At 43.0% G+C, this 27590-nt stretch overlaps 1 protein-coding gene across 2 annotated transcripts in view; it reads left to right on the forward strand.

Annotated features, from left to right (window-relative positions):
- Positions 1–27590, forward strand: part of VPS53 (VPS53 subunit of GARP complex) — a 139435-nt gene that overhangs the window by 88073 nt on the left and 23772 nt on the right. For both annotated transcript variants that reach the window (XM_032428419.1, XM_032428418.1), the window contains exons 14-18: positions 574–816; positions 3469–3616; positions 9448–9530; positions 10350–10428; positions 23740–23888. In XM_032428419.1, the coding sequence (XP_032284310.1) occupies positions 574–816; positions 3469–3616; positions 9448–9530; positions 10350–10428; positions 23740–23888 (702 nt within the window). The remainder of the gene's footprint in view (positions 1–573; positions 817–3468; positions 3617–9447; positions 9531–10349; positions 10429–23739; positions 23889–27590) is intronic.

The raw sequence follows: 27590 nt of genomic DNA on the forward strand, positions 1-27590 counted from the left end.
TTTCTGCACCTTGCTTTTTGAAAATGAAGACAGGAATACTACATACTTCATAAGGTTACTGTGAAGATTGAGTGAAGTTCAGTGAAAGGACACTTCTAAAGTGCTGACATAGTGCGTGCCCCGGTACATCGTAAGTGTTCAGAAAATGATCACTGTTGTCACTTAGGGTTTTCATTTTTGGAGAGAGGAGATGGTACTAGTATGGTAGTAGGAACAGCGCAAGCACTTAAATGGTAGCTTCTAGGCTCAGCTGTGCCACTAAATTATGTGACAAACTTTCTAGACCTTAATTTTTTCATCTCTTAGAGGGTCCAATAATACCTTATCTCCCTTACAGAGGCTTGGGGTCAGATGTGATCATGAAATGCCTTGAAAAGTATAAAGCAGCACACAAATAAATGCCAAATATTCTTGCTGCTGTTATTGTAGGAGTGCTGGTGGTAGTTAATGAAGGTATGGATAGAAGTGGTCCAGTTTTAAATGTGAAAAGCATTAGGAATGATTTACTCATGGCAGGTAAGCACATTTGCTTTATCTTTCTTGAAATAACGTTGCAGGCTTTCTTCCTCCTAGAAACCTTGGAGAGCTGATTGACCGGTTTGTGGCCGATTTCAAAGCCCAGGGGCCACCTAAGCCCAACACTGACGAAGGGGGTGCCGTGCTCCCCAGCTGTGCTGACCTCTTTGTCTACTACAAGAAGTGCATGGTGCAGTGCTCTCAGCTCAGTACTGGGGAGCCAATGATCGCCCTGACCACCATTTTCCAGAAGTACCTCCGAGAATATGCCTGGAAAATCCTCTCTGGCAATCTACCCAAGTGAGTGCTATTCTTCCTGATCGGAGTGGTGAAGTAAGATTCTGAATATACCTAAATATGGGAATCTCAGGAAATCTGCTCTGAAATTGTTTACCGAACTACTAAGAGTCTCAAGGAGGGAAATACTCTTACTGAGTTCCCAGGGGTCTAAGACTATTTCCTTTCTAATGGGATTCCACAGCTGATCAAGACTGTTAGAGGGAATGCCCACCCTAGCTGCCAGCACAGGTCAGATCTTAACCACAGTGGACTCAAGGGAGTCCATTCCATTATGTATGTATTTAATTTATATAGGTTCAACAATAGGTTGTTGGCAAAAAAAGGTAAGGTGGTGGTAACAATAACTCTTAAACAGCATGGGCAGTTTCATTCAATGAGAGTATGCCCTGGGATGATGAGCACACGGGAGGCATGAATCTGCTTTTCCCTGGATCTGATTACGTTCCAAAGTCTCTCTTATGGTGTGTGTGTCTTGTTGAATAGAGTCTAATGTTTAAAGATGTGGTAGGATTTGGGGAGAGGGGGTTACATAGCACAGCCCCTAATTATAGTGACTTCACTGTATTCTGGGACATTAGAATATTGTTATATTGCTTATTAGAGTTTAAAGATTTTTGGTTCTGGGGCGCCTGGGTGGTTCAGCCAGTTAAGTGTCCAACTCTTGATCTCAGCTCAAGATTTGATCTCAAGGTCATGAGTTCAAGCCCTACACTGGGCTGTGGAGCCAAAGATTTTTGGTTCTACAGCAATTTCAATTATGATGGAATATGATCTAAAGTAATGCTTTGGAATTTATTATTTATAAATCATCCCCATGGCTAAATTCAATAATTCTGGAAGTAGTTGCTGTTGTTTTCACTAAAATTTGTCATATGTGGGAGTTTACATTATTTGGAGGAAAGAAAATAAAATTCCTATGCTCTAACCAGAGATTTGAAGTAACAGATATATTTCACCAATGAGAATTTCTTTGACTATCATAAAAAAATTTTTAAACATTCTGATCATCAAAATAATGTAAGTTTATTATAGTTTAGAAAACACAGAAAAGCAGAAGGACAAAAATAAAAGCCAGCTATAACCTCACCACCCAGAGAAAACAAATTTAACTTTTTAGTATGTGTTTTCTGTTCTTCTGTGCTTTTGTTTGTTTAACAGTATTGGGACTCTAGTGCTTGTAGTTTTGTACCCTGCTGCTTTTACTTAACATCATCCTGCCAGCATTTTCCCCATGTGTCACAGCAGGAAACAAATGGTGTGCTCAGCTAGGGTATTGTTACCAAAGCAACTATTCACAGAAATGGGGGCAAGGTGAAAGGAACCAACAGAGGATTCTGAAGCATCCAAATTCTAGGGGGTAATTGTTACCACTTTAAAACTCACTTGAGAGCTGGGGCTGTGGACGAAGGGTTGCCACACAGAAAATGGAGGGCCACAGTCACTGCCCACACCACACAGAAGCAGAGGGAGTGGAGGTCTTGTTAAGACTCAGACTTCCCACTCCTCTACCTCTCCAACTTCTTGTCGCATCTCCCGTTGACTGAACCCAGCAGGAGGCCAGAGGGCCCGGGAGCCAGGGTGATAAGTCTGTAGAGGTCAGTCTCCTGAGCCACAGAGAAGGGAAGAGAAGGTAACGAATGGATCTGGGAGGCCAACAGAGAACCTTCAGCACTTGTGACTGTACAAGGTCCTCAAAACACTTTTCAGGATGTCATGATAATCCAACATGCAGGAGAACCTCACTGAACTTCTGAAGTTCTTATTTATCTTTCTCTTAATTGATCATTTAGGTTGGGCTCACTCTTTTAGTATTTTAAATAACACTCAAAAAAGCATCCTTGAACGGGAGTAGAACTACTGGGTCAAGTAATGTGAACATGTTTTTTAAGCTCCTGAAATATACCTCCAGGAAGGTTGTACAACTTAATGCTCCTGACCCATAGTGCAAGAGACTGTCAGCATCCTCACACCCTTGTAAGTGCTGGAAATGAAGATATTGTCAAATCTGTGATTACCAGTAAGACTGGGCAGTGTTAGGGTTATTTTTAAAATATTTTTATTTTTAAGGTAAGTGTCATTGAAGTCTGTCTTTTTAAAAAAAATTTAGACTCTCACAATGGAAAGAGCAGGAGGTTTTATAACTATTTGTACATTTTGTGAACACATGATTAGATCAGTAGAAAGGGGTGAGGCAGCTGGGGCTTTGGGCAGGAACCATGTCTTAACATTCACTTTGGTACCCCTCCACAAGCACAATGTACAAATTCCTGTGCAGAATTTTCTTACCTGAAACGGTTGTGGAACAAGCTCTTGTGCTACAGATGATCCTAACAGCTCTTTGGATCAGGAGATGCTAAGCTAAGCAGAGAGGCCACTCAGCAGCCTTCTCTATGAGTGGCAGAGTCCTCATAGTTAATGTGACTGATTACTGGCTCACTGTTGGAATTGTTTCTTCCTACTCCTGATGGTCAGAGAGCTTAAACAGATGATAGTCAAGGTAAGGTCAATAGGAAAAAGCTCATTGTATGTGGGTTTGTTTGGGCCACGTCCAGCCTTTCCTTCCCCCTTTTCTTTGTCTTAAGATGTGCAGTTACCAGTTCAGGAAGCAAATGAAAAGTCCCAGCCTAACCAGTTCCTGTTCCTTTTCCTCAGAACCACAAGCAGCAGTGGAGGCCTGACCATCAGCAGCCTCCTCAAGGAAAAGGAAGGCTCAGAAGTAGCCAAGTTCACTCTAGAGGAGCTCTGCCTCATCTGCAGCATCCTAAGCACAGCAGAGTACTGTCTGGCCACCACCCAGCAGGTGAGCTGCCCACCGCCTCCTTTTCCTGAACCATCTGGGCCTCTTGACTCAGCAGGTAAAATTGTGGGCCTTCACAAGTCATGTACAACCTTGGGCAGACCAGTTTTCATAGGGAAAGCTTGCTGTCCAGCCAGAAGACGGTCCAGCCAGCCATTTTACAGAGGAGCCTTGTTAAAAAGAGACTGGGCAAGAAAGTATGACTGATCTCCTCCCCAGAGTTGTTTTAGCTACTCAGAGGGCATGCCCTCTTGAAAGTAGGTCAGTAGCACTGTCTCCCATATGGGAAAAGCAGTGACAAACCTAACGATGCTAGGACCCGGCCTCTGGTGGTGATGAGTCACAACCAGTGATTCCATTCTCAGAAACGTTACTAGGCTAAGCAAAATCCTTTGGGCTTTTATGTGTCTCCTGAAATGTACATAGCATCCTCTGTCTGCCTAAACAAACAACCATTGTTTGGATGCTGACGTTCAGGAACTGTGCAGCAGGAAAGGGTGATGCCTCTCCTGGAGCTCCCCATTAGCAGGAGGAAGACCCAGAAGAATTTTCCATTTAGCCTTCGATGTGGGATTAGAAGTTCCTTTTCACATTTGGTCTGGAATTCACCTAAGGCCAAGAGAAGGAAAATAATTGGAGAAGGTTGTGCTCTTCCCCCCTTTTTGGGTTTATTATTTACACATGTCTGGATCATGAGAAGGTAGTCATAAATTATGGTTCAGACAGTACTGCTTGGAGTGCCTGTAAGCCAGAGCAAGACTACAAGAGGCCAAAATAAGAAGTGTTCCCCCCCAGAACTTCACAGTTGAGGTTAAGCCAGCCAGAGGCAATAGCATGCTCTGTTTGGGGACGTGGTCACATTGAGTCACACAGGGAATGATCTGTAGAGGTTTGGCCCTGGAGCCAGAGACAGCAATCCCTTCAGCCCCAAGAACTGCCAGGGCAGGACAGCAGTATCTGTGAGGACCTCCAAGGCAGAGGTCCCAGAGTTCAGTGATGAAGAAACACTATCTATTTAACTGTTTTGCATGTGTGCAGAAAAGGAAGACACACACATATAATAGCGTATTTTAAAAAATAAAATTAAAAGTAAACCAAGTAAATAAATAATTTTAAAAATTAAAAATAAAAGTAAAATAACCATGGACCCAAAGGGGAAAAACCATTAAAATAATGACTTAATCCCATCACCATCATATTAGCAGTTTGGAGTATTTTCTTTCAGTCCTTTTTCATGAACATAGTTTTGTATGCTATAATCTTAACTTAATTCAGTCTCATATCCCTTTGTTGTTTTTATTAACATCACAGCACTAGCATTTCTCGTGTTGCTATAATATCTTTATTGCCAACATTGTTAATAGTTATATATTATTTCATTAAGGGATAACACCATAAATTATTTCACAGTATCCCTCATAATTATTTATGCTGTTTCAGGTTTTGGCTTCTAAAGTAATCCTACAGGGGCACCTGGGTGGTTCAGTTGGTTAAACATCTGCTTTAGAATCGGGTCATGATCCCACGGTCCTGGGATCGAGTCCTGCATTGGGCTCCCTGCTCAGCGGGAAGTCTCCTTCTCCTGCTGCCTGCCCCTCCCCCTGCTTGTGCTCTCTCTCTCTCTCTCTCTCTCTCTCTCTCTGTCAAATAAATAAAATCTTTAAAAAAAAAAGAAAAATTAAAAAAAAAAAGTAATCCTATAGAGAACATCTAATATGTTTTGCATTTTTCTAGAATAGATACTTAAAGTTCTGAAGTACTAGTAGATCAAAGACCATTTTGATGACTCATGATAAATGTAGCCAAATTTTTTGTTATTTAGTGAAGTGTTTTTTTTTTTTAAGATTTTATTTATTTGTCAGAGAGAGAGAGAGAGCACAAGCAGGGGGAGTGGCAGGCAGAGGGAGAAGCAGGCTCCCCGCTGAGCAAGGAGCCCGATGTGGGACTCAATCCTAGGACCCTGGGATCATGACCTGAGCTGAAGACAGATGCTTAACCGACTGAGCCACCCAGGCGTCCCTAGTGAAGATTATTTTTACTGATTATAAAAGTTAGTACATTCTTAGCACCTATATAGTGATCTCTAAATACCATTTTCCCCTAAAAGAAACCAGAGATTCCTCAGAATTGAGTAATTCCAGGTCTGGGACAGGAAATGTACATGATGAGCCTGGAGCATCGTGTCATGCAAAAAGCAAGAAAAATATCAAAGACGGTGACTCATTTCAGAAGGATTCAGGAGTCATGATGGGCTTATTGTACAAAAGGATATACCTGTAAATGTGACCCTATTCATAATTAGGGTCTTTGAAGCTGTAATTAAGTTAGGATCTCAAGAAGAGATTATCTTGCATTTAGGGTGAACCCTAAATCCAATGACTGGCATCCTTAGAAAGGAAAGGGAGATCTAACAGACACAGGGAAGAAGGCCACATGAAGATAGAAGCAGAGATTGGAGTGATGTGTCTATAAGCCAAGGAACACCAAAGATTGCCAGCAACCAGAAGATAGAGGACAGGCATGGAATAGTTTCTCTCTCAGAACTTCCAGGAGGAAACAACCCTGCCAACACCTTGATTTTGGACTTCTGGCCTCTGGAACGGTGAGAGAATAAATTTCTGTTTTGAGCCACCACATTTGTAGTAATATGTTAGAGCATCCTAAGAAACTAATACAGAAGCCAAACTAGGGGCACCTGGGTGGCTCAGTCGTTAAGCGTCTGCCTTCAGCTCGGGTCATGGTCCCAGCGTCCTGGGATCGAGCCCCGCATCGGGCTCCCTGCTCAGCGGGAAACCTGCTTCTCCCTTTCCCACTCCCCCTGCTTGTGTTCCCTCTCTCGCTGTGTCTCTCTGTCAAATAAATAAAATCTTAAAAAAAAAAAAAGAAGCCAACCTAAATAAGCTCTGCTGGTCAAAGGTGGGATGTATAAGCATCAATGAGAAGTCAACTACAATGCATTGAAAACATCAAATATGCTTAAATCCATGTGGTTGTGATGATTTCTCTTTTTTTAGTGCACTTATCATCTTCAAAGACACTAAGGAACCACTGGTATGAATTGAATACTGGTAAATAAAGGGAAGTTCTTCTTTTTTTTTTTTTTAAGATTTTATTTATTTATTTGACACAGAGAGAGATAGCAAGAACAGGAACACAAGCAGGGGGAGTGGGAGAGGGAGAAGCAGGCCTCCTGCCGAGCAGGGAGCCCGATGCAGGGCTCAACCCCAGGACCCTGGGATCATGACCTGAGCCGAAGGCAGATGCTTAACCGACTGAGCCACCCATGGACCCCAGGAAATATCTCTTTATAGCAGAATTTTAGCTAATGAAGAAGGAAAGAATTAGAACATCATTCTTTTATACCTCCTAATGAAATAATGGATCTGGGCATTGACCATCAATGGCTGCTGACATTACAAAAAAGAGTCAAGCATCATGTATCTCCTGATAGACATACACAACACTGGGACGCCTGGGTGGCTCTAGTCAGTTGAGCCTCTGCCTTTGGCTCAGGTCATGATCCCAGGGTCCTGGGATTCCTGGGATCGAGTCCCTCCTCAGGCTCCTTGTTCAGCGGGGAGCCTGCTTCTCCCTCTGCCCCTCGCCGCTCCCCCTGCTTGTGCTCTCTCTCTCTCTCTGACAAATAAATAAACAAAATCTTAAAAAAAAGTACACAACAGCATCATGAAATAGTTTTCTAAAAAAGAGAGAGAAGAGGGACGCCTGGGTGGCTCAGTTGGTTAAGCGACTGCCTTCGGCTCAGGTCATGATACTGGAGTCCCGGGATCGAGTCCCGCATCAGGCTCCCTGCTCGGCAGGGAGTCTGCTTCTCCCTCTGACCCTCCTCCCTCTCATGCTCTCTGTCTCTCATTCTCTCTCTCTCAAATAAATAAATAAAATCTATAAAAAAAAAAAAGAGAGAGAGAGAAGAACCTGAATCTGATCAAGCTTCTACATCAAACTACAATTTATAGAAAAATACAAGGAACAGAGGAACATGTTAATTAATACCTCGTGGGTACAATCAACAAAATCCAAACTATGGGAAATTCTACAGAGCAAACAATCCAGTTTCCTTAGAAAAAAATTGCAGAAAGAGGGCAAAAAAAATGGAGGGAGAAACCAGAGACAAGAATCCAGGTGGTGAAGAACTGAAAAATAAAAACTTAAGAAACAATGCCAATAATGTATCAATATCGACTAATTAATTCTGTAACACTTTTACACCTGTTGTTGCATTCGTTCATCCAAGAGATCTTCAGGAAGCACTTACTGTGGTAAGGACCAGGCACTATATTTCATGTTAATTAACAGTAGTGAATAAAGTAGATAGTTTCTTACTGTCAGGGAACTTAGAACTAAAGGAGGAGCCGAGATAGTAATAAGTAAGCCAAGATGTAACTTCAGTTTTGTGGTGAGTGCTAGTTAGGGAGTTGCCTACTGAAGTAGCTGGTCAAGGAGGGCGTCTCTGAGGAGAGGTGGTATTGAAGCAGAGACCGAGGGTGAGCAAAGGAGACTGCCAGGTGAGGAGTGTGGAAGGATTGGGAGGTGGGGGGTAGCAAAGCAAGGGAGCTGCTTAGGAGGGTGAGCAAGGAGTGTTTCAGGAAGTGTGAAGTATGAAGGCCCTGAGAAGGTATCTATGAACTTGCCATGTTCCAGAACCCTAAGTTATAGCAGTAAGTTAAGCCAAGCAGGCAAGGAGAAAAGAAGATGAGAGCCAGAGAGCCAGGCAGGACCCAAATCATAGAAAGTCTGGGTTTTATTTTTAGTGTAACAGGAAAAGGCCACTGAAGAGTTGAAGCATTGAAAGCCTTCACTATAATTTGCTTCCTCGGTCCCCTACAAACATGTGGATTGTTTCCAGTTTTGTCACTAACATAAACAAGACCAGAATGTAAGTTTTATGAAAAGAGGATCTTCTCTGTTTTGTTCACTGAGTAACTCACCTACTCTGTTACAGAGCCTGGCACAAACAGGCTTTCTGAAAATTGTGGTTGAATTAATGAATGCTGCAAAGAATACTTGCAGATCTTTGTATATCACTATCATTGAAGTATATTTCTAGATGTGAAATTGCTGTTTTAAAGAGTGTGTATATTTAAATTTCTGCTTTTTAAATAAATTGCCTTCTGAAAGGTTACACTAATTTACACACCCCTAAGAGCATTTTTTAATTTAAGACAAAACACTCGTTATTCTTAAGAGTTTGTGTAATCAATAGCTTTGGGAGTGCTGGGTGAGTCAGTTCCCGGGATGCTTTGAGATGTTTACAATTCCTGGTCAGTTGTCTTTTTCTTTGAGGCGGCTGGGAGCATGGCCAGTGTTTCTCTCTTTGGCTGTAGGCTGATGAGGGCAGACTGTGTTTCTTTTGTTTACCTCTGTATCCCCAACACCTTAACATAGTGGGTGGCCCATTGTAGCACTCAGTGAATTCTTTAACTGATTTTACTGCCACACACCACCAGAGGCTTCTAAGCCTGCAGTTCATGGACCAGGGAGGATCCTGAAAACTGGGGTCTTTTTAACATTAATGAAATGAATTGTCAGTGTGTCATAAGAGATAAGTACAGCAGCCCAGTGCTAAAGGGCACAGGTTCTGGAGGAAGTTTGACTCCTGGCCCTACCACGTACTGTCACACCTCCCATTTTCTCTTCTGTAAAATAAAGATAATAATAGAATCTTCCTAATGGGGTTGTGAGAATTAAATGAATCAGTACATGAAAAGTGCCCGGAATTGTACCTGAATCATCAAACTCAGTAAATATTAAGTATTCTTATAATGGTACTCCTTTGGATCATTGTTAAGCATGTTTTTCTCTCTTATTTTTAATAGCTAGAAGAAAAACTCAAGGAAAAAGTTGATGTAAGTCTGATTGAACGAATCAATCTGACTGGAGAAATGGATACGTTCAGCACGTATGTACCTTGCACATATTTGCTTAAGGCCTGTCCTTTACCGCTCAAAAAGCAGCATGTCTCAGGCTGTCAGCTTTAGGCCACCATGGAACCTAAGAGGTTTCCAGGGCCCCCTGTTGAATCAGGATTATTCTCCAGCAGCCAGTAAGAAGAAGCATTAGAAGCTAGTGCGGCTGCCTCCCATTTGGCCTGCTCAGATGCAGTCATTGTTAGCTTACGGGATCTTTATTATTGCCCTATCTAGAATAACCAAAGAGAAGAAATCCTACCTTGACCATCCCTGCAGGAAGGTCAAGTCCAAGGCCTCCTGTCCGCTCCCCACCCCACCCCAAATCCACAGAGGGCCAGCCCCTCCTTCAGTGTCTCAGAACATAAAGTGTGAGCAGGTTGATTTTAGCCAGGTCGGAGGTGGGGGGAAGCGTGGAGGGGGTGGTTGGGGTGGAGAGTGTCTGTCCAAGAAGTTCAGACTGGAAAGCCTTCTCAAAATAGTTCTTTTGCTGGTGTTGCCTTGCGGTATTTTTGTTGTGGTCAGTAAATGAGATTGGGGTAGGCCTTACTAAGGAAACATCAGGATTCTCTTCTTAGGTCATTTCCTCTCCTTTTCTCAACTTTTTTTTTTTTCAAGTTCTGATTTAAACATTTTGAGCAAACAGGTGCTTTTGGAGTAAGAAATGAAGGAGGGATTCTGGGTGGTTTTTCTGATGAAATGATGAATCTAATTTTGATACGGGTGCCTAAAAGATTTGGCAGGGGCTGTGTTAGTCATTCAAAAAGTTATTTCTTTGAAGTGATGACCACCATAATTTGTTTGATTTGCAGTGTCATCTCTAGCAGCATCCAGTTGTTGGTTCAAGATCTGGATGCTGCCTGCGATCCTGCCCTGACTGCCATGAGCAAGGTGAGGTTTGGGGAAGTGCTTCTTCTTAGACCTCCAAGAGTGACCCCAAGTGGTTGCTGTCAGCCCTGGCCTGTGGCTTCTTCGGGTTCTTCACTGCTTCAAGTGTCAGCTGGGAGAGAATGGAAGGCCTCCAGGAGATGAGTTTATCTTGTGCTTTAGGTCAATTGCTTGTCCTCTGAGAATGAGACAGGCAACAGGTGTGTTTGTTAAGTCTGCAGGAGATGTCTTTGTTTAGCATCGGACACATGCTAAAAACCTGAATGTGCTCTCACCAGAATGGGTGTTTTTGTTAGTGCTTCTAGCAGTAACTTCTGACTCTTTCTGAGCTCCAGTGTCAGCACAATATTATTTGATCAGGTTGTGGACCTTGGTTTCCTACTGTCGTGCTGGCGCCTCAGTCAGTCTCCGTCCCCTCCTGGAGCACACGCTGCCTTGTGTTACGATTTGGCTTTTATGTGCCCGTATCTTTTCTTCCTAAAAGAATGTAAATTCCTGAACTGCATGGACCATACAGGCTATGGAAGACTCTCTTGTTTATTGATTAATTAAGTTGGAAATGGGCAGTTCTTTATTGACTTTTTAATCCAAATAACATGAAGCTGCCCACTCTAGAATTTCTAGAGCAGGGGTCAGCAAACTACAGCCTGTAGCCCAAGTCTTACCCATTGTTTTTGTAAATAAGGTTTTATTGGAACACAGCTATGCTTGTTCATGTATATATTATCTCTGGGTGCTTCTGTGTTACAATGGCAGACACAAGTAATGCGTAAGTCAGTCATGAGACCATATGGCTCAGAAAGCCTAAAATATTTACTGTCTGGCCCTTTACAGAAAAAGTTTGCCGATGCCCGTTCTCGAGTTATCAGGCCTTTGTAGCATTCTTACAAACTCTGGAGAAAGAACTTCTCTGGAGCATACTGGCCAATAGCAGAGTACAGTGGAAAAAACACTGGCTTTGGAGTCAGACGGACCGAACTCTCCTCATTCTTCCTTTGGGGGTGTTGAGCAAATAACTTAACCTCTGTGGGCCCGAGTGAACTCATCAGTATGTGAAATGCAGCTCTCTGCCTCCCAGTGTTGTGAAGACAGAGCATGAAGAGAGTGACGTGACTGGCCTGGTGCCAACCAGTGTTGGTGCTCTTTCCCTCTTGTCAGGAGGAGTGGCCATGTCACAGGGTTGTGTAAGCACACATTTGGTCTGAATTTAGTTTTGTAGTAGATTGTAAATATTTAACAAAAATAGGATGAAAACCAAAACTTAAGCTGCAGGGTTTTATGAAGCTAAGTGGGGAGTCCTGAATAGCTGATGTCACAGAGTTTCTATTCAAAAGGTTGATCCTTCCACCAATCAGATGTGGATGTGTTATTTCCAGTATTCTCGGTGTTTATGAGTAGCACGTGAGCAGGCAAATTGAGGCTAACCCATTTTCTTAAAGGAACACAGCTCTGAAGATTCATTCTTTGGGCTCTGATTATCCCCTAGCTGCTGGTGAACATTCACTGTATCCTGCATGTGATCTGTTCCAGCTGCCATCTCTCCTGAACTGCCACACACTTTAGATCGGAATGCAGCTGGTAAAAGAATTTTACATTTACCAAAGGAAGAGTGGATTTTTTTCCCCAGTAAAATAACAGTTGTAGGGGAGTTTAACACTCCAGGTGTTGCTTATATGAACTGTCAGTTCCTCAGTGGATTTCCCTCACACTCCCCCCACCACCACCCATTTCTCCCCCAGACCCACACCAGCAAATATTAACAGAGACCATACCTCCAGAATCTTTTGTTTATATCATAGGAAAACCACAGACTAGGGAACGCAGCAGCTGGGAGACCATTACTCTTTGAGTCCTCTGGAGTTCTAGTGAAATGAAATCCTTGTGATGAAAATGACCAGATATAAACAAGCCAAGTGGTCACAGATTGATTCAACATACACTCTGTTATTTGTGCCTGCGTCCTGTTTTGTGTAGTTTCTTCTAGGATTTTTTAAAACTTCTGTTTTGCAGGGAAATGAGAAGTGAGTGCTTATTTTTGTCTCTGATTCCATCATTTTTGCCACTAGTTGAACAGTTCAATTCAGACTCTACCCAGAACCGTGCTGGGAGCTGCAAAGCTGGGAAAGACATGGACCTTACCCCAAGGCACTTAGATTCCAGAAAGTGTGGGGTAAGAGATGTGTGAGATGAGAGGAGTGCTCAAATAACAGCAGTATAAGGTATGGGGAAATCACACCATAAGAAAAGTACAAAATATGCCCTCTTTAAAAGCAGAGAGAGTTCATCTCTCTCTTTGTATCAGGTGGGGAAGTGAAGAAAGCCTTAAGGAAGTGGCATTTGAAATAGACCACAAAGGATGGTGAAGTCTTGAACGAATTTGTGATTAGGAGGGCTTTCCAAACAGGGTGACGATATGAGCAGAGATTTATAAAGTTAGGAAAGCTCAGAACTTTGTTGCAGTTGCCAGTCTCGTTACCCAGCTTTGCAGTTTCACAGAGGACTTGCACTTATATAGTCAGGATTGGTAACAGGAGATTGGCTGCCCTTGAGGAGTTTCTATTCTGATGGGGAGAAAATTTTGAATAATTGATGCTGTAAATAAATGGATTTTATAAATAGTGAGAAAAATGAATGTTGGGCTTGCCCACTTGGAGTGGAATTGTTAGGTGATTCTGAGTTGATGAAAGGAGGCTTCTCTGACAAAATGGGTTGAGCCAAGCAATGTGGTTAGGTCATTCTCCGGGGAAGAGACCCTGTTCTGACCTGAAGGCACCCCATGACCTCCTCCGTGGGCAGCACGCAGGCCTTTCATTATCTGTCCCTTTGCCACCTGGTCATTTCCACCACTCCTGCGCATAGACCTACATTCCAGCCCCGGAGCCACTTCTACTTCCCTGAATGCAATACCTTCTGGGGGGCCTCCATGCCTTTTCTCATTCTGTTCTTTCTGCCTAGAATTCTCTTCCCACTATTGTCTGCCCAATCTTTAAGATCTAGTTCAAAATATCTGCCCCCTTTTTAAACCTTTAGGTATAATTCACATACCACAAAATTCACCCTTTTATTTTATTTTTTTTTTTTTTAAAGATTTTATTTATTTATTTGAGAGAGAGAGAGAGAGCATGAGAGGGGGAGGGTCAGAGGGAGAAGCAGACTCCCTGCCGAGCAGGGAGCCCGATGCGGGACTCGATCCCGGGACTCCAGGATCATGACCTGAGCCGAAGGCAGTCGCTTAACCAACTGAGCCACCCAGGCGCCCCACAAAATTCACCCTTTTAAAGTGTATATAATCCAGTGGGTTTTAGTATGTTCCCAAGACTGTGCAGCCACCACCACTAATTCCAGAACATCTTCATCACACCAAAAAAAGAAACCTCCTCGTTAGCACTCACTTCTCATTTCCCTGACAGTCACTAATCTACTTTCTGTCTCTATGGATGTGCCTATTCTGGACAGATCACATAAATGGAATCATACAGTACGTGGCCATTTGTGACTGGCTTTCTTCACTTAGCCTAGTGTTCTCAATGTTCATCCATGCAGTAGCATGTATCAGTACTTCCTCCCTTTTTCTGGCCGAATAATAGTCTATTGTGTGGATATACCACATTTTGTTTATCCATTCATCAGCTGATGGACGTTTAGGTTGTGTCCACTTTTTAACTATTATGAATAATACTGTGAATATTCATGTACGGGTTTTTGTGTGGATATGTTTTCAATTCTCACATATATTCCACATGTATCATGTGGTAGCTCTATGCTTAACATTTTGAGGAACTGCCAAACTCTTTTCCATGAGTAGCTACACCATTTTACATTCCCACTAGCAATGTACAAGGATTCTAATTTTTCTATATCCTCACCAATGCTTTTTTTAAATTATAGGCATTCTTTCTCATTGTGCTTTTAGTTTGTATTTGTATGTCTTTGATGACTCAGACGTTGAACATCTTTTCATGTGCTTATTGGCCATCCGTGTATCTTCTTTGAAGAAATGTCACTTGAAATCTTTGCCCATTTTTAAATTGGGTTGTCTTTTTGTTGAGTTGTAAAAGTTCTTTTATAGTCTGAATACTAGACCCTTTATCAGATATATGATTTGCAAATATGTTCTCCCTTTCTGTGGGTTGTCTTTTCACTTGACTATGTCCTTTGAAACACTAAAGGTTTTAGTTTTGTTGAAGTCCAATTTTTATATTTTTTCTTCTGGTGCTTGTACTTTTGGTGTCATATTTAAGACACCATTGCCTAATTCAAAATTACAAAGACTTACACCTGTATTTTCTTCTAAGCTTTTTATAGCTTTATCTCTTACATTTGGGCCTTCAATCCATTTTGAGTTAACTTTTGTATATGGTGTAAGGTAAGGATTCAACTTGATTCCTTTGCATGTAGATATACAGACATCCCCGTACCGTTTGTTGAAAAGACTCTTCTTTACCCGTTGGATGGTCTTGACACTCTTGTCAAAAATCAGTTGACCATATGATCCCAGGGTCCTGGGATTGAGTCCCGCATCAGGCTCCCTGCTTCTTGGGAGCCTGCTTCTCCCTCTGCTTCTCTCTCTCTCTCTGTCTCTCATGAATAAATAAATAAAATCTTAAAAAAAAAAAACATCAGTTGACCATAGATACACAGGTTTATTTCTGGACTTCCAGTTATATTCCATTGATCTATATGTCTGTCTTTATGCCAGTACTACACTGTTTTGATTATTGTAGCTTTGTGGCAACCTTTAAAATCAGAAAGTATGAGTCCTCCCAAGTTTGTTCTTTTTCAAGATTGTTTTGGCTATTTTGATCTCTCGGAGGGGTGCCTGGGTGTCTCAGTTGGTTAAGCATCCAACTCTTGATTTCGATTGAGGTCATGATCTCAGTGTTGTGAAATCGAGCCCCATGTTGGGCTCCACGCTAGACATGGAGCCTGCTTAAGATTCTCTCTCTCCCTCTCCCTCTGTCCCTCCTACCCGCTTTCTCTCTCTCCCTCTCTAAAAAAAATAATAAATTGATCTCTTGCAGTGTCACCACTTTTTTTGTCTCACCCACAACATCCTTCTCCCTAAAGACACCACAGTATAGACTGCCTCTCGGCTTTGTTACACAATTCTTTTTATATCTCTCTCCCCTGTTAAGCTTTGAACAACTTGAGGGCTGTGTCTTACTCATTTTTTGGACCTCCATGGCATAGCTTAACGGTAGTATTCCCTGAATGACTTTGAAGGTAAAAGGGGCAGGAAGAAGAAAGAACTAAAGTTTGTAGACACCCACTTGACCAAAGAATGGTGACAAAGTAAGATATAGATAGTGCTACTGAACAGATTTAGCTGGATGGAGCTGGTAGACATAGAGTATGTTTATAGGAAATGGCAGGATCATAGACTGAAATTTTTAGGCGCATACAAGTGCTGTTGAGGATATGATGCTCCTTGATAGTACTCAATAACAGGGCTCCTTTTTTTTTTTTAAGATTTTATTTATTTATTTATTTGTCAGAGAGCGAGAGAGCACAAGCAGGTAGAGCAGCAGGCAGATGGAGAAGCAGGCTCCCTGCTGAGCATGGAGCCTGATGTGGGACTCGATCCCAGGACCCTGAGATCATGACCTGAGCTGAAGGCAGACACTTCTAGCTGACTGAGCCACCCAGGCGTCCCAATAACAGGGCTTCTTACTTTAACAAGTAGTATCCTGAAGCTGATTGAGGGAAGGTCAGAAATAGGAACTGCCCACATCTAGCTGTTAGTTCCCCAACTGTAGACAAGAGCCCTGCTGCTGGAAAAGGAGAGGAAAACACAGAGTGGCACAGTTTGGTAGAAAATACACAGGAACAGCCTTAAACAGGCCAGACCCATATGGAGGAAGTGAAATACAATAAGAGTTTAATGGTCTCTCTAAAGCTCTAACTTTGAGATTACAGTAATGTTGTGGGTAAGTTATGTCAAAATTACCTTTCAGACCACTTTCCCCTCCCATATTGCATTATTTTCTTAGATAAGCTCTGTGCGATGATAGTAAGTTATTATTTATGGAGCACTTTACCAGGAATCAGCACCCAAATGCAGTATCTCATTCAATTCCAACAATAAATTTATAAGGTACCTGTAATATTTCCTTCTTCCTTTCCCAGATAAGGGAGCTGAAACTCAGAGAAGTCAAGTCACTTGTCCCAAATCTCTTAGCTAGCATGTGGGAGAGCCAGGATTCAAATTCAGGTCTGTCTCCGTGCAGGATTGTACTACACCATACATACAGAGTAAGAGTAAGTCCTTTTGGCAAACGTGGAAACTGAGGCAAAATTAGCTTAAGTAGTTTGCCTAAAAGTGGAAGGGCCTTAAGTCAGTGCGTGCCTGGTATTGCTGGGTTTATGTAAATATTCATGCTTCCCTGATTATGAGCTCTTCAAGCATTCACAAGCATCCTGTTTGATATTGGTCTTCAGCCTTTCTTGATCTGACACCATGACTTTCCTACAGGGGAGAAAAGGGGCTGAGTATTCCAGTCTGCTTTGCATATTTCTCCCTGAAAAGTAACGAACTGTCATTCTAGAGCGTTTATTTTCTTTTTCATAATATGCCCAAAGCCATGTAGCCTTATAACAGTGAAGCCAGAAATAAAACCAATTCTCCTGATTCTTGAAAAGGCAGTTGCTTGGACTGCTTTAGTGGAAATACAAAGAGTTCTGTCTTTTAAAAGATTTTTATTTATTTATTTATTTGAGAGAGAGTGAGACAAAGATAGCAACAGAGAGCATGAGCGAGAAGAGCGAGCACGAGGGGGGAGGAGAGGGAGAAGCAGGCTCCCCGCCGAGCAGGGAGCCGGATGCGGGGCTCGATCCCAGGACCCTGGGATCATGACCCGAGCCGAAGGCAGACACTCAACCGACTGAGCCACCCAGGTGCCCCAAGAGTTCTGTCTTTTAAATGTAAATTCTATAAATCCTTAGCAATTAGCTATTGTAATTAGGCTTTTTAAGTAGGATTTTAAAAAATTCTGTGGCTTCCTTAAAAAGAAACCATTGGTCCCATGGTACCGTCCTCACTATGTCCTTTTTCCTAGGGCTACTCACATCACTAGGTTAAAATAATCTCTCTGTCCAAAATCAAAGACACTTCGCTTTTTGCCCATTAATGGTGGTTTTAGAAAAGAAAGAAAGAAGAAACTGAACAAATTAAATTTCCTTACAGTCTGGCATGTAATTTCTATTATGTTTCAAGATTGTGAACATGTACCAATTTAGGAGGCTGCATTACTATCCCCCAAAGACATTTTGAAATAGCTAGAACAGTCCTCAAATCTGTTCTCATTTTCCTTAGTCATTAAAATGTAGATCTATTTCAGGAGGCCCACAGAACTCCATGGTTAAGAAATCCTCAAGGGGTGCCTGGGTGGCTCAGCCCATTAAGCGTCTGCTGTGGACTCAGGTCATGATCCCAGGACCCTGGGATCGAGCCCCACATAGGGCTCCCTGCTCTGTTGGAGCCTGCTTCTCCCTTTCCCCTCTGCTTGTGCTCTCTCTTGCTGTCTCTCTCTCTCAAAGAAATAAATAAAATAAAATAAAAAAAGAAATCCTCAAGTTCACTTTTCCACTTAAGTCAAAGCACATCTTTCTTTTTTTATAAAAGAGATTTCTTTTTCATTATGACCAAAGCAAATCACCTTCATTATAAAAAATACAGATTTTTTAAAAGAAGAAAATTTAAGTCACTAATATTCCAATTAATAGATTTATTTCAGTCTTTTTATGCATATATTTTTAAAATATAAGTTCGTACTTTATGTACTGTTTTATAACTTTTCTTCCCATTTAGCAAATTTATTTATTTATTTATTTTTTAAGATTTTACTCATTTATTTGAGAGAGAGAGAGAGAGAGAGCATGAGAGGGGGAGGGTCAGAGGGAGAAGCAGACTCCCTGCCGAGCAGGGAGCCTGTTGGGGTACTCTATCCTGGGACTCCAGGATCATGATCTGAGCCGAAGGCAGTCACGCAACCAACTGAGCCACCCAGGCGCCCCCATTTAGCAGTAAATAGTTTTCTGTGTCATTTAATCCAGAGCTACGGTAATTATAGTGATTCCGTAGTATTCCATAGTAGAGTATTTGTTGTTAAAATCGTAATAGTTAACATTTACCGTGGAATTAATACCTGACATGCACTATGTTAAGAGCACTCCATGTGTCGTCTTTCAGTAACTGTATGGATTATAGACATTATCATCTCAGTTTTATAGCCAAGAAAACCGAGGATCAGAGAGGTGAGGCAACTTAGTCAAGTCACTCACACACTTAGCACGTTGCACAGACAGTATTAGGACTCTGGACTGACAGACTCCAGATTTCCTCATTTTAAGTGTTCTAATATACTCCTTCCCTTAAAAATGTATGTAATCAACTCATTTTTGATAATTATTTCCACTTATTCATATTTAAAAACAGTCTGGCAAGGCACCTCAGTGGCTCAGTCGGTTAAGCGGCTGCCTTCAGCCTAGGTCATGATCCCGGGGTCCTGGGATCGAGTCCTGCATCAGGCTCCCTCCTCAGCTGGGAGCCTGCTTCTCCCTCTGCCTCTGCCCCTCCCCCAGTTTATGCCCTCTTACTCTCTCTCTCTAATAAATAAAATCTTTAAAAAAAAAAAAAGTCTGGCAATGGACAACTTCATATATGTATGTGTGGGTATGGGTGTGTATGTGTGTATTTTCTAAACATTCATAATTATTAACATCAGATTAATTGCCTTAAAGGGAATTGCCGAGATCAAAAGCTATGTAAAATGCTAAGATTTTTGGTAGATATTTTCAAATTGCTTTTTTTTTTTTTTTTAAAGATTTTTTATTTATTTATTTGAGAGAGACAGAATGCGAGAGAGCAAGCACATGAGAGGGGGGGGGTCAGAGGGAGAAGCAGACTCCCTGCCGAGCAGGGAGCCCGATGCGGGACTCGATCCAGGGACTCCAGGATCATGACCTGAGCCGAAGGCAGTCGCTCAACCAACTGAGCCACCCAGGCGCCCTCAAATTGCTTTTAAGAAAAGGTTGTACAGGGGCGCCTGGGTGGCTCAGTTAAGCGTCCGACTCTTGGTTGCAGCTCAGGCCATGATCTCCCTCTTGGGAGATCAAGCCCTGCGGGGAGCTCAGTGGAGAGTCTGCTTCCCCTCTCCCCCTCCCCCCTGTCCTACCCCCGACCCCCGCTCGCTCACTCTCTCTTAAATAAATAAGTCTTGAACAAAGAAGAGAAAAGGTTGTAAAAATTTCCCTTCCCATTGGCCTAGTAGTGAGTAGAAAAAAATACATATTTATCTTCTTAAAGCCTTTATTACTGCACTTCCTATTCTGGATCTTGGGGAACCTTGGAGTTTAAGCAACATGCATCTTGCCCCTCTTACTGCCGTGACCCCGTCAGCTGCATATATACAGCCTCCTGAGTAGATTTTGCTTGCTCCAATGCCTTCAGCTAATTTCAAGTTCATTTAGGGTGGTAACACTTTTGGAAAGCAACAGGGTAAAGTGGAAAGAACATGGACTTTGGAGTTAGACATACCAATTTCTAGATCTCAGCCCTGCTAACTTATCAGTTACGCTTCATTAGGCAAATCACTGTCTTATCTATAATGCAGGAGTATTATTACCTCCTTTATTGTAGGCAGTAAGTTCGTGTGAAAATGTCACCACATGATGCTTGGTACATAGAGTAGGTGCTCAAAAAATGTTCCTTCTCCCTTTTTATTTCCCACACAGTGCTTGGTCCAGTGCTGTGCACGCACCAGGTACCTATAAATATAGCAGATGCTTGTTGTATGAGTAAAAGTAGCCCAGACAGGCTTCAGAGTGCCTGAGAGTTGCCTGAGCAAATGGGCTGTTGCTTGGGCCCAGTGGCCCAGCAGCCTAAACCGGAACAGTAGACTCCAAGTGCCTGAAATATTCCCGGAATCCACATGTCTCAGTCTGTGTTCTATATCTCTCTAGTTCCATGATCAAATGAGTAAGTAGGAATTTGAGGAAAATTCATTTCTCAGGAGGCCTCTCTCCAAGCTTCATATAGCAACAAACAAGTTCCAAAGTAAGCTCGTGTGGAGCTCTATTCTCTGATCGGTGGATTGGTCAGAATTCTCTGCTTCAGTGGGCTCTCTCTAGGAAGTGATTATCTCCCCAGTCTTCCCTGTAAAGTGGTAACATCAATCACACACTCGGTCCTCAGGTAGCAGAAACCAGGGTTGTGCCCCTGGCCCCACAGTCTCTCTCTGTAGCTAAGCGTGATCATTTCCTGGTGTGCTGTTTCTGTGAATCCTATATCTTAATTACAACTTCTTTTGCAGATTTTTTTTCTTGTTGTTTATATAGGAGCAATCGTGTGCAATCCCACCTAAACAAAAAGCACAAAAGGAAAACTTTTAAGTAGGGAGGGGTAAAATTTAAATGTCAAATGCAAAGTTTACCTGGAGAAGTTGGAATTTTATTCCTACTGATGGCTTTTCATGATGTTTGTTCCTCTAGAGCAGGCTACTTTTTGTTACCTTTTTTGAAAGAGAACTTTGCTTGATCACTGTATATTTCATTAGCTTCACCCTGAGAAACAGGACTTACCTTGGATTAAAACACAGTAAGTGCTTTGGTTCCTTTTTTTTTTTTTTTTTTTTAAACAAGCACCTAGGAAACAGCCTGGTGCTGTAGTGCTCGGGCTTTAGACAGACTTGGGTTGTCTCCACTCTGTCATTTACCAGCTGTGTAACTTTGGGCAAGTTACCTAACCTCGTTAAGCTTTTTTACTTTCCTCATCTACAAGATTGCTGTGAGAACCCAATGAGCTCATGTGTGAAAAGTAAATGAGATGATGTATGCAGAGTGCCAGCCAAAGGGACCTGCATATGGTGGGTCCTAATGTCCATGTCTTGGGCCATTCAGGTTACAGCTCAAACCTTAAGTCATCTGGGATGGGTGGTGGCAAGCATCAACCCATCTGAGGCAGTGACTGGACAGAGTCACTGCTAATTACATTTTGCAGATTTTTTTTTTTTTAATAGTAAAATCAATGTCAACTTTCATTGTTCTCCAGTACTTTAAATTGTTTCCTTGTGTCATTAAGCTGACTTAAACTTAAAATCACAAATCTACTTTACTTTTGCTAATACTTCTTTTAACTTGACCAGTGGAGTCATAACTGGCTAATGTATTAAAGCAAATCAGATCTTTTCACGTATATTCCAAATGTGGATGTGTACTGACATGGCTAGCGGTGATCAAGAGGGGTTAGCTCACCGGTGGGAACTTGAAGTCCCATGCTCCATCTTGCTTCGGAGTTGCTTTGTAGCCAGTAACAGGGCCCATCACCACCTCCTTTTATGGTTGTCTTCTGTTAGATAATTATTTGTTAACTTTTTGAGATGTTGAAATATAAAATGCTGCCAACTTGGAAAACAATAGCCATTACTGTGGAAGAGCTTCATGGCAATGGGAGGAAGGGGGCATCAAGCTCCCTTCCCAGATGACCGTGTTTACCCAGAGCATTCTGCTCCAAGGGTTGCTGCGGAGCTGGGGAGAAGACAATGAAGTATAGAAATTAACAGCATCTGTCAGTTTGGGCCTCACCCTATGAGCTCATTTAAGCTCACCTAGGATGCTCACTGTTTGGATGGGTCAACTCTCTAAAATCAGATGGGAAAAGAAGCCTTTTGAATAAGATAAAAAGATAATGAGGAAAACATTACACATAACCAAAGCATTAGAATATAAAGTCAATAGAACTTTCCACTGTTACTCCATTGTTTCTGATTCTCCCCAGTAAAAAACTTAGAGACCTTTTTCTATCTGACACTTTGTTGTGGAACCTTGCATAAGACTTAACTGTCTCTGGGCCTTGGATTTCTTATCTCTAAAATGAAGGTGGAAGTCCCTTCCTGCTTTTTTATATGCTTACACATGCCTAAGCTTTTAAAATATAAATATCTGCTGATTTGACAAAACATTAGGACAAAATATAGAGTCACTCAAGCTTCGCAGGCGCTGGGGAGTCATCCATGCGCAATAGGATTCTTTTAAACAAGTTCCTTCAGTATTGAATTTTTCCTTTCCCCAAGAGCTCTATTAAAAAATGGTGTTTTCTTGCCAGAGACATCAAGGCCTCAGAACTACTGCCCTTCTTCTATGAACATATTATATGGTTTGTGTTTGGCTTCAGATCTTTTTAACAGACAGCCCAGCTCCAGTCTGAGAGGCTGACTCAACAGAACTCCTCCGGCACATTCCTGGTCTTTTCGGGATTAAAGTGCCCATTTGCTGCCAGCTTCCGGGCAGGCTGGGAGCTGACTCTGCCTCTCTTGTCCTTATGTATCCAAGGCAAGAGAAGCACCGCAGCATTGCTTCATTCCCTGTTTTACTGTAGACGTTTTCCAGAGCATTTCTCCCATTTCTCTGATGGTTAGAGCTTGAGCCAAGCAGGTCTCTCATTTGTGTTCATGGCCTGGTCAGGGACCACTCGGGTCCTGTCGGTGGTGCTGGTCTGCCCCGAGCCTTCCATACACACAGTCCCTGCCCTTCTTTCCTGCCCTCTTCCTCGTGCTGCTGTCTTACCCCCTGATCCGCCCCCTCATAATTGCCAGGGATCTTCTTTTCTTTCCCTTGATGGAAACCCCAACAGAATCTCAAAGGTTTTAGGAGTAAGGTTTGAATGTTTTATTATGGAAAACTTCAATTTTGTGCAAAAGTAGAGAAAACAGTATAACAAACCTCATGGACCCGTCACCCAGCTTCGTTAATCTTCTTTCATCTACTCCTCCTAACTCTAGATTATTTTGAAGTAAGTCTCACACGTCACATCATGTCCAGTTCCCTTTTTTCAAAATCCTCCCCTCTTCGCAATTCACTTAAGAGAAAGACCTAAGTAACCCTCATCCAGGTTTCATTTCACTTAGCCCCAACCGCCTCCAATCTCCCAAGCTGCCAACCTGCTCACAAGTGGCTGCCCCTGCCCTGTCCTCACACAGCCCCCTTCTGATGGAACAGCTGCAGGACAGTCCAGTTCACTGGCCTGGTGAGGGTTCCTTTACAAGATGGCCAGTTAGATGGGAAGGAAAGGCTATTTCAAGCATGAGGGGGCAAGTTACCTAAGTCACATCTCACTGGCCAGGATAAGGTGGGCTTACTTGTTTTTATCCACACTCAGCCGCGACAGGCTGGATAAGACACACTGCCCAAGATAAAATGGCGGCTGTGAGAGCAAGCTCTAGCCTCATTGCTGCTCCGCCTGCCCCTTACCCGGGAACCCGTCAGACTGTCCTCCTGTGAGGGATCTAAAGGCTTCTCTTCCCCTATCTCCATTTTCAGATGCAGTGGCAGAATGTGGAGCACGTTGGTGACCAGAGCCCTTATGTCACCTCTGTCATTCTTCACATTAAGCAGAATGTCCCTATTATCCGTGACAACCTGGCTTCCACGCGGAAATACTTCACTCAGTTCTGCATTAAATTTGCAAAGTAAGTCCTGGAACAACAACAACCTCCTCCTCCCTTTCCTCCTCCCTTTCCTCCTCCCTTTCCTCCTCCTTCCTCCTCCTCCTTCTTCCTTCCTTTTTTTTTTGTTTTTTTTGTTTTTTAAGTAGGCTCCACGACCAACCTGGAGCCCAACACGGGGCTTGAACTCACAACCCTGAGATCAAGACCTGAGCTGAGATCAAGAGTCAGATGCTTAACTGATTGAGCCCTCTCCCCCCCCCCCCCCCCCAGGCGCCCCTGGAACATTCTCATCACTTGGTTATTTTGAATGCCATACTTACGACCAGCATGCTCACAATCCAGGTGTCCCACTATCCAGCTGGGGCTTATTCTGGTGCCTGTAGTGAACTAATATGTTTCTACCCCAAAGAAGCATAATAAAACTAAATCCACTACTTAAAGTCACAAACAACAGTAACAGCATGAAGACAAACTCAGAAACGAGTTGGGAAAACTGTTACTTTGAATTATGTGAACATAACAGTGCCCCTGCCTCCCCACAGGTTTGGAAAATTAAAATTATTTTTCAGTGATTTCATGTATATATTTTGTCTTTCCAACTACATTATAAGCTTTTTTAGGGTAAGAACCCTCAGTTCTGTTTCTTTTAAGCCTTCTCTTTCTCCTTCCTCATAGTACTCATTACTGGGGCTGCCAGAATTTATCTGCTTCTGGACATCCTTGAGTCCAGGGAAGGTACTAGAAACTGGTCAGAGCAAGGCTGGGGGTCCCATTGCCAAAGGACATGAAGTGAACGCCTGCATTGCATGTCTTCCTGCTACGTCCTCGTGTGTGGCCATTTCTGGCTCGACGTTTGAAAGTAGGGAAATAAATGGTTTGGTCCTTTGCCAGTCAGCATCTGGCTGTAGCACCGTTCCCCTGAGGCCAGGCAATGTAGAGGGTCAGCGCCTCCTCTGACCAACGAGCAAACAAGCGTCTTGGCACACACATCTCAAGGAAGGGCTTCAGGAAGGTCAGCCTATTCCAAGCTACTGTATTTAGGTTGTCCTCATCCAAGTCCCAAGGGGGGATTTAGGGCTCCAAGTTTCTGTCTTCCCCAAATCTCTCCCGGTTTGTATTCAATTAAGGCTCTCTCTCCCCCTCATAAATAAATCCCTAAGGAACAACAATTAATGGAGGGGCTTGTGGCATTAGCTTCAGTTTCTAGTTTGTCAAAAAAGGATCGAGTAGACTCTCCAGGGAGGCGTTAATGTTTGCAATATGGCAGATGAACCGGGAGTTGACGTTCCCTTCACTCTCTGAGTGCTCATCAGTGTGTGTTAAAGGCATCGCTGATAAATCACATTGTGACACACCCATACCCTCGGTAGAAACAATGTCTCTGTAAAATTTTACTATGGCCAAAAATCTCTGGTGTGGTTGCACAGGGGTCTGACTGAGCTAACGTTAAAGTGAGTAAAAGGGTCCATTGGCTTAGCTAGTCCCGGCATCAGCCTCACAATCTCTCGGAGCCCTTTAATTTTATTACTAAGCTCATTTTGGGTGAGCTAGGAATAGGATGCCCATCTCTCACATCTGGAAAAGTTTAACCTCCAATAGAAAAAGTGGTTTTCTGATTTAATCCATGGTACCCTCTCCTCCTTGTAAAATCCTAGCCAAGAGTAGAAACCTCAGAGGTAGTGCTGTGGGAAGATCCTTCCTCGGCAAGAGCAAGAGCCACCACCACCCCACGCAGCTGGGGCAGCCCCGGCCACTCCCCATGTGCTCCCCATCACATTGCCAGGACTTCTCCCCTCGCCCTCCCCGTGACATGTTTCTCGTCCCTGTATTTTCCTCACCCACTCTTGCAGACTAGCACACAGAGCCGATTCCAGGGTACAACCAAAGCCTACTCTAGAGAGAAGTAACTTAGGTTATACACTGTGTGTACCATTGCGATTAGTCATGAATTCAGTCTCACGTTACTTGTTTGGCCTGGCTCTGGTTTCGAGCCCCGAAGAATCCCTTCTACATGATCCCTCTTCTCCCTTCTGATCAGCAAACCTCCCCCTAGATCTGATCTCTGGAGTTTATGTTGCTTTCTCTTTAACTTCCTTTCTTATCTCATCAGTGCAAAGCCATACATGTTTCCTTTTGCCTCCATTTGGTCTCTGAAGCAACAGCAGTCTTTCCTCTTTAGACATCAAGATCACCCCTCAATTAAAACTGCTATTTGAGGGGCGCCTGGGTGGCTCAGTCGTTAAGCGTCTGCCTTCGGCTCAGGTCATGATCCCAGGGTTCTGGGATCGAGCCCCGCATCGGGCTCCCTGCTTCGCGGGAAACCTGCTTCTTCCTCTCCCTCTGCCTGCTGCTTCCCCTGCTTGTACACTCTCTCTCTCTCTCTGTGTCAAAAATAAATAAAATCTTAAAAAAAAATAAAAAATAAAAAATAAAACTGCTATTTGAGGGACACTCAGTTGAGCGTCCAACTCTTGGTTGCAACTCAGGTCATGATCTCAGGGTTGTGTGATTGAGCCACTTCCTCTGCCCCTCCCCCCTCTCAAATAAATAAGTAAATCTTAAAAAATGAAAAAACTACTATTTGAACCATAAGCAGCTTCCCTCATCCACTAAGCTGGGTCTCTTCCATTCAGTAATGGGGACAATAAGACAAATCTCTTAATAGTGGTTTAGAGGATAAAATGTGTAAACTTCTGGTAAACTGCTGGTACCAAGCTAACATTCAAAAAGTGGTAGCTGCTACCATTTTAATTTGTTATTATTTATTATTTATTGAGCATGCAGCCATTTGAGCACCTGCTATGTCCCAGACACAGAATTAAGTGGTTTGGCTTAGTAGATATGGTCCCTGTTTTCATTGCCTTACAGTCAGGTGGAGGGAAATAAACATGTAAGCAAATAAGTATAGTAAAGACGGTTATATGCTAGGCTAGAGGTCTGTGGGCTCTATGTAGAGTATGGTGCAGGTGAATGAGGAAAGGTTTCATAAGGAGAGAGATCCAGGTGCCTGGGTGGCTCAGTTGGTTAAGTGACTGCCTTCGGCTCAGGTCATGATCCTGGAATCCTAGGATCGAGTCCCACATCAGGCTCCCTGCTCAGCAGGGAGTCTGCTTCTCCCTCTAACCCTCCCCCCTCTCATGCTCTCTCTCTCTCTCAAACAAATAAATAAATAAGATCTTTAAAAAAAAAAATGAGAGAGATCCTTGAGCAGGGTACAAGAGATATATGTGTACTGACCCACAAGGCCACAGGGAAGGGCATTCTGGGCACAGAGAGCAGTGTAAGCAAAGGCACAGAGGCATTAAGCAGCCTGCAGAATCAAGCATAGGGTGCCACAGCTTAGCATGGTAAGGCTAGGGACAGAGAATCAGGACAATCAAGGAAGGCCTTGTCTGCAGCCATTACAAGAATTTTAATCAGGGAAGGGTCTTGAGCATGTTTGCATCTGCAACAAATCCCTTCAGCAGCTGATGATTAGCAAAGATGAGGCTGAAGGCAGCAAGACCAGTTAGGAAAGAATTGAAAGAGCTCAAGTGAGAAGGGTAAGGGCAGCAGTGGTGGGCATGGTCAGGAGGCCGAGGAAGGGAGTGCAGGCGAAGGGCTGGGAACTGCGTGATATTGGGGTGGATGGCCGAGGGAGCAGTCTCGAGGAACTCATGGTTTCTGGCTTGGATGACTGGGTAGATGAGCTCGGGTCCACTGGGCCTGGGTTCCAGGGTGGGG

The sequence above is a fragment of the Phoca vitulina genome, unplaced genomic scaffold (genome assembly GCF_004348235.1).
Source record: "Phoca vitulina isolate PV1807 unplaced genomic scaffold, GSC_HSeal_1.0 scaffold40, whole genome shotgun sequence".
Lineage (NCBI taxonomy): Eukaryota > Metazoa > Chordata > Mammalia > Carnivora > Phocidae > Phoca > Phoca vitulina.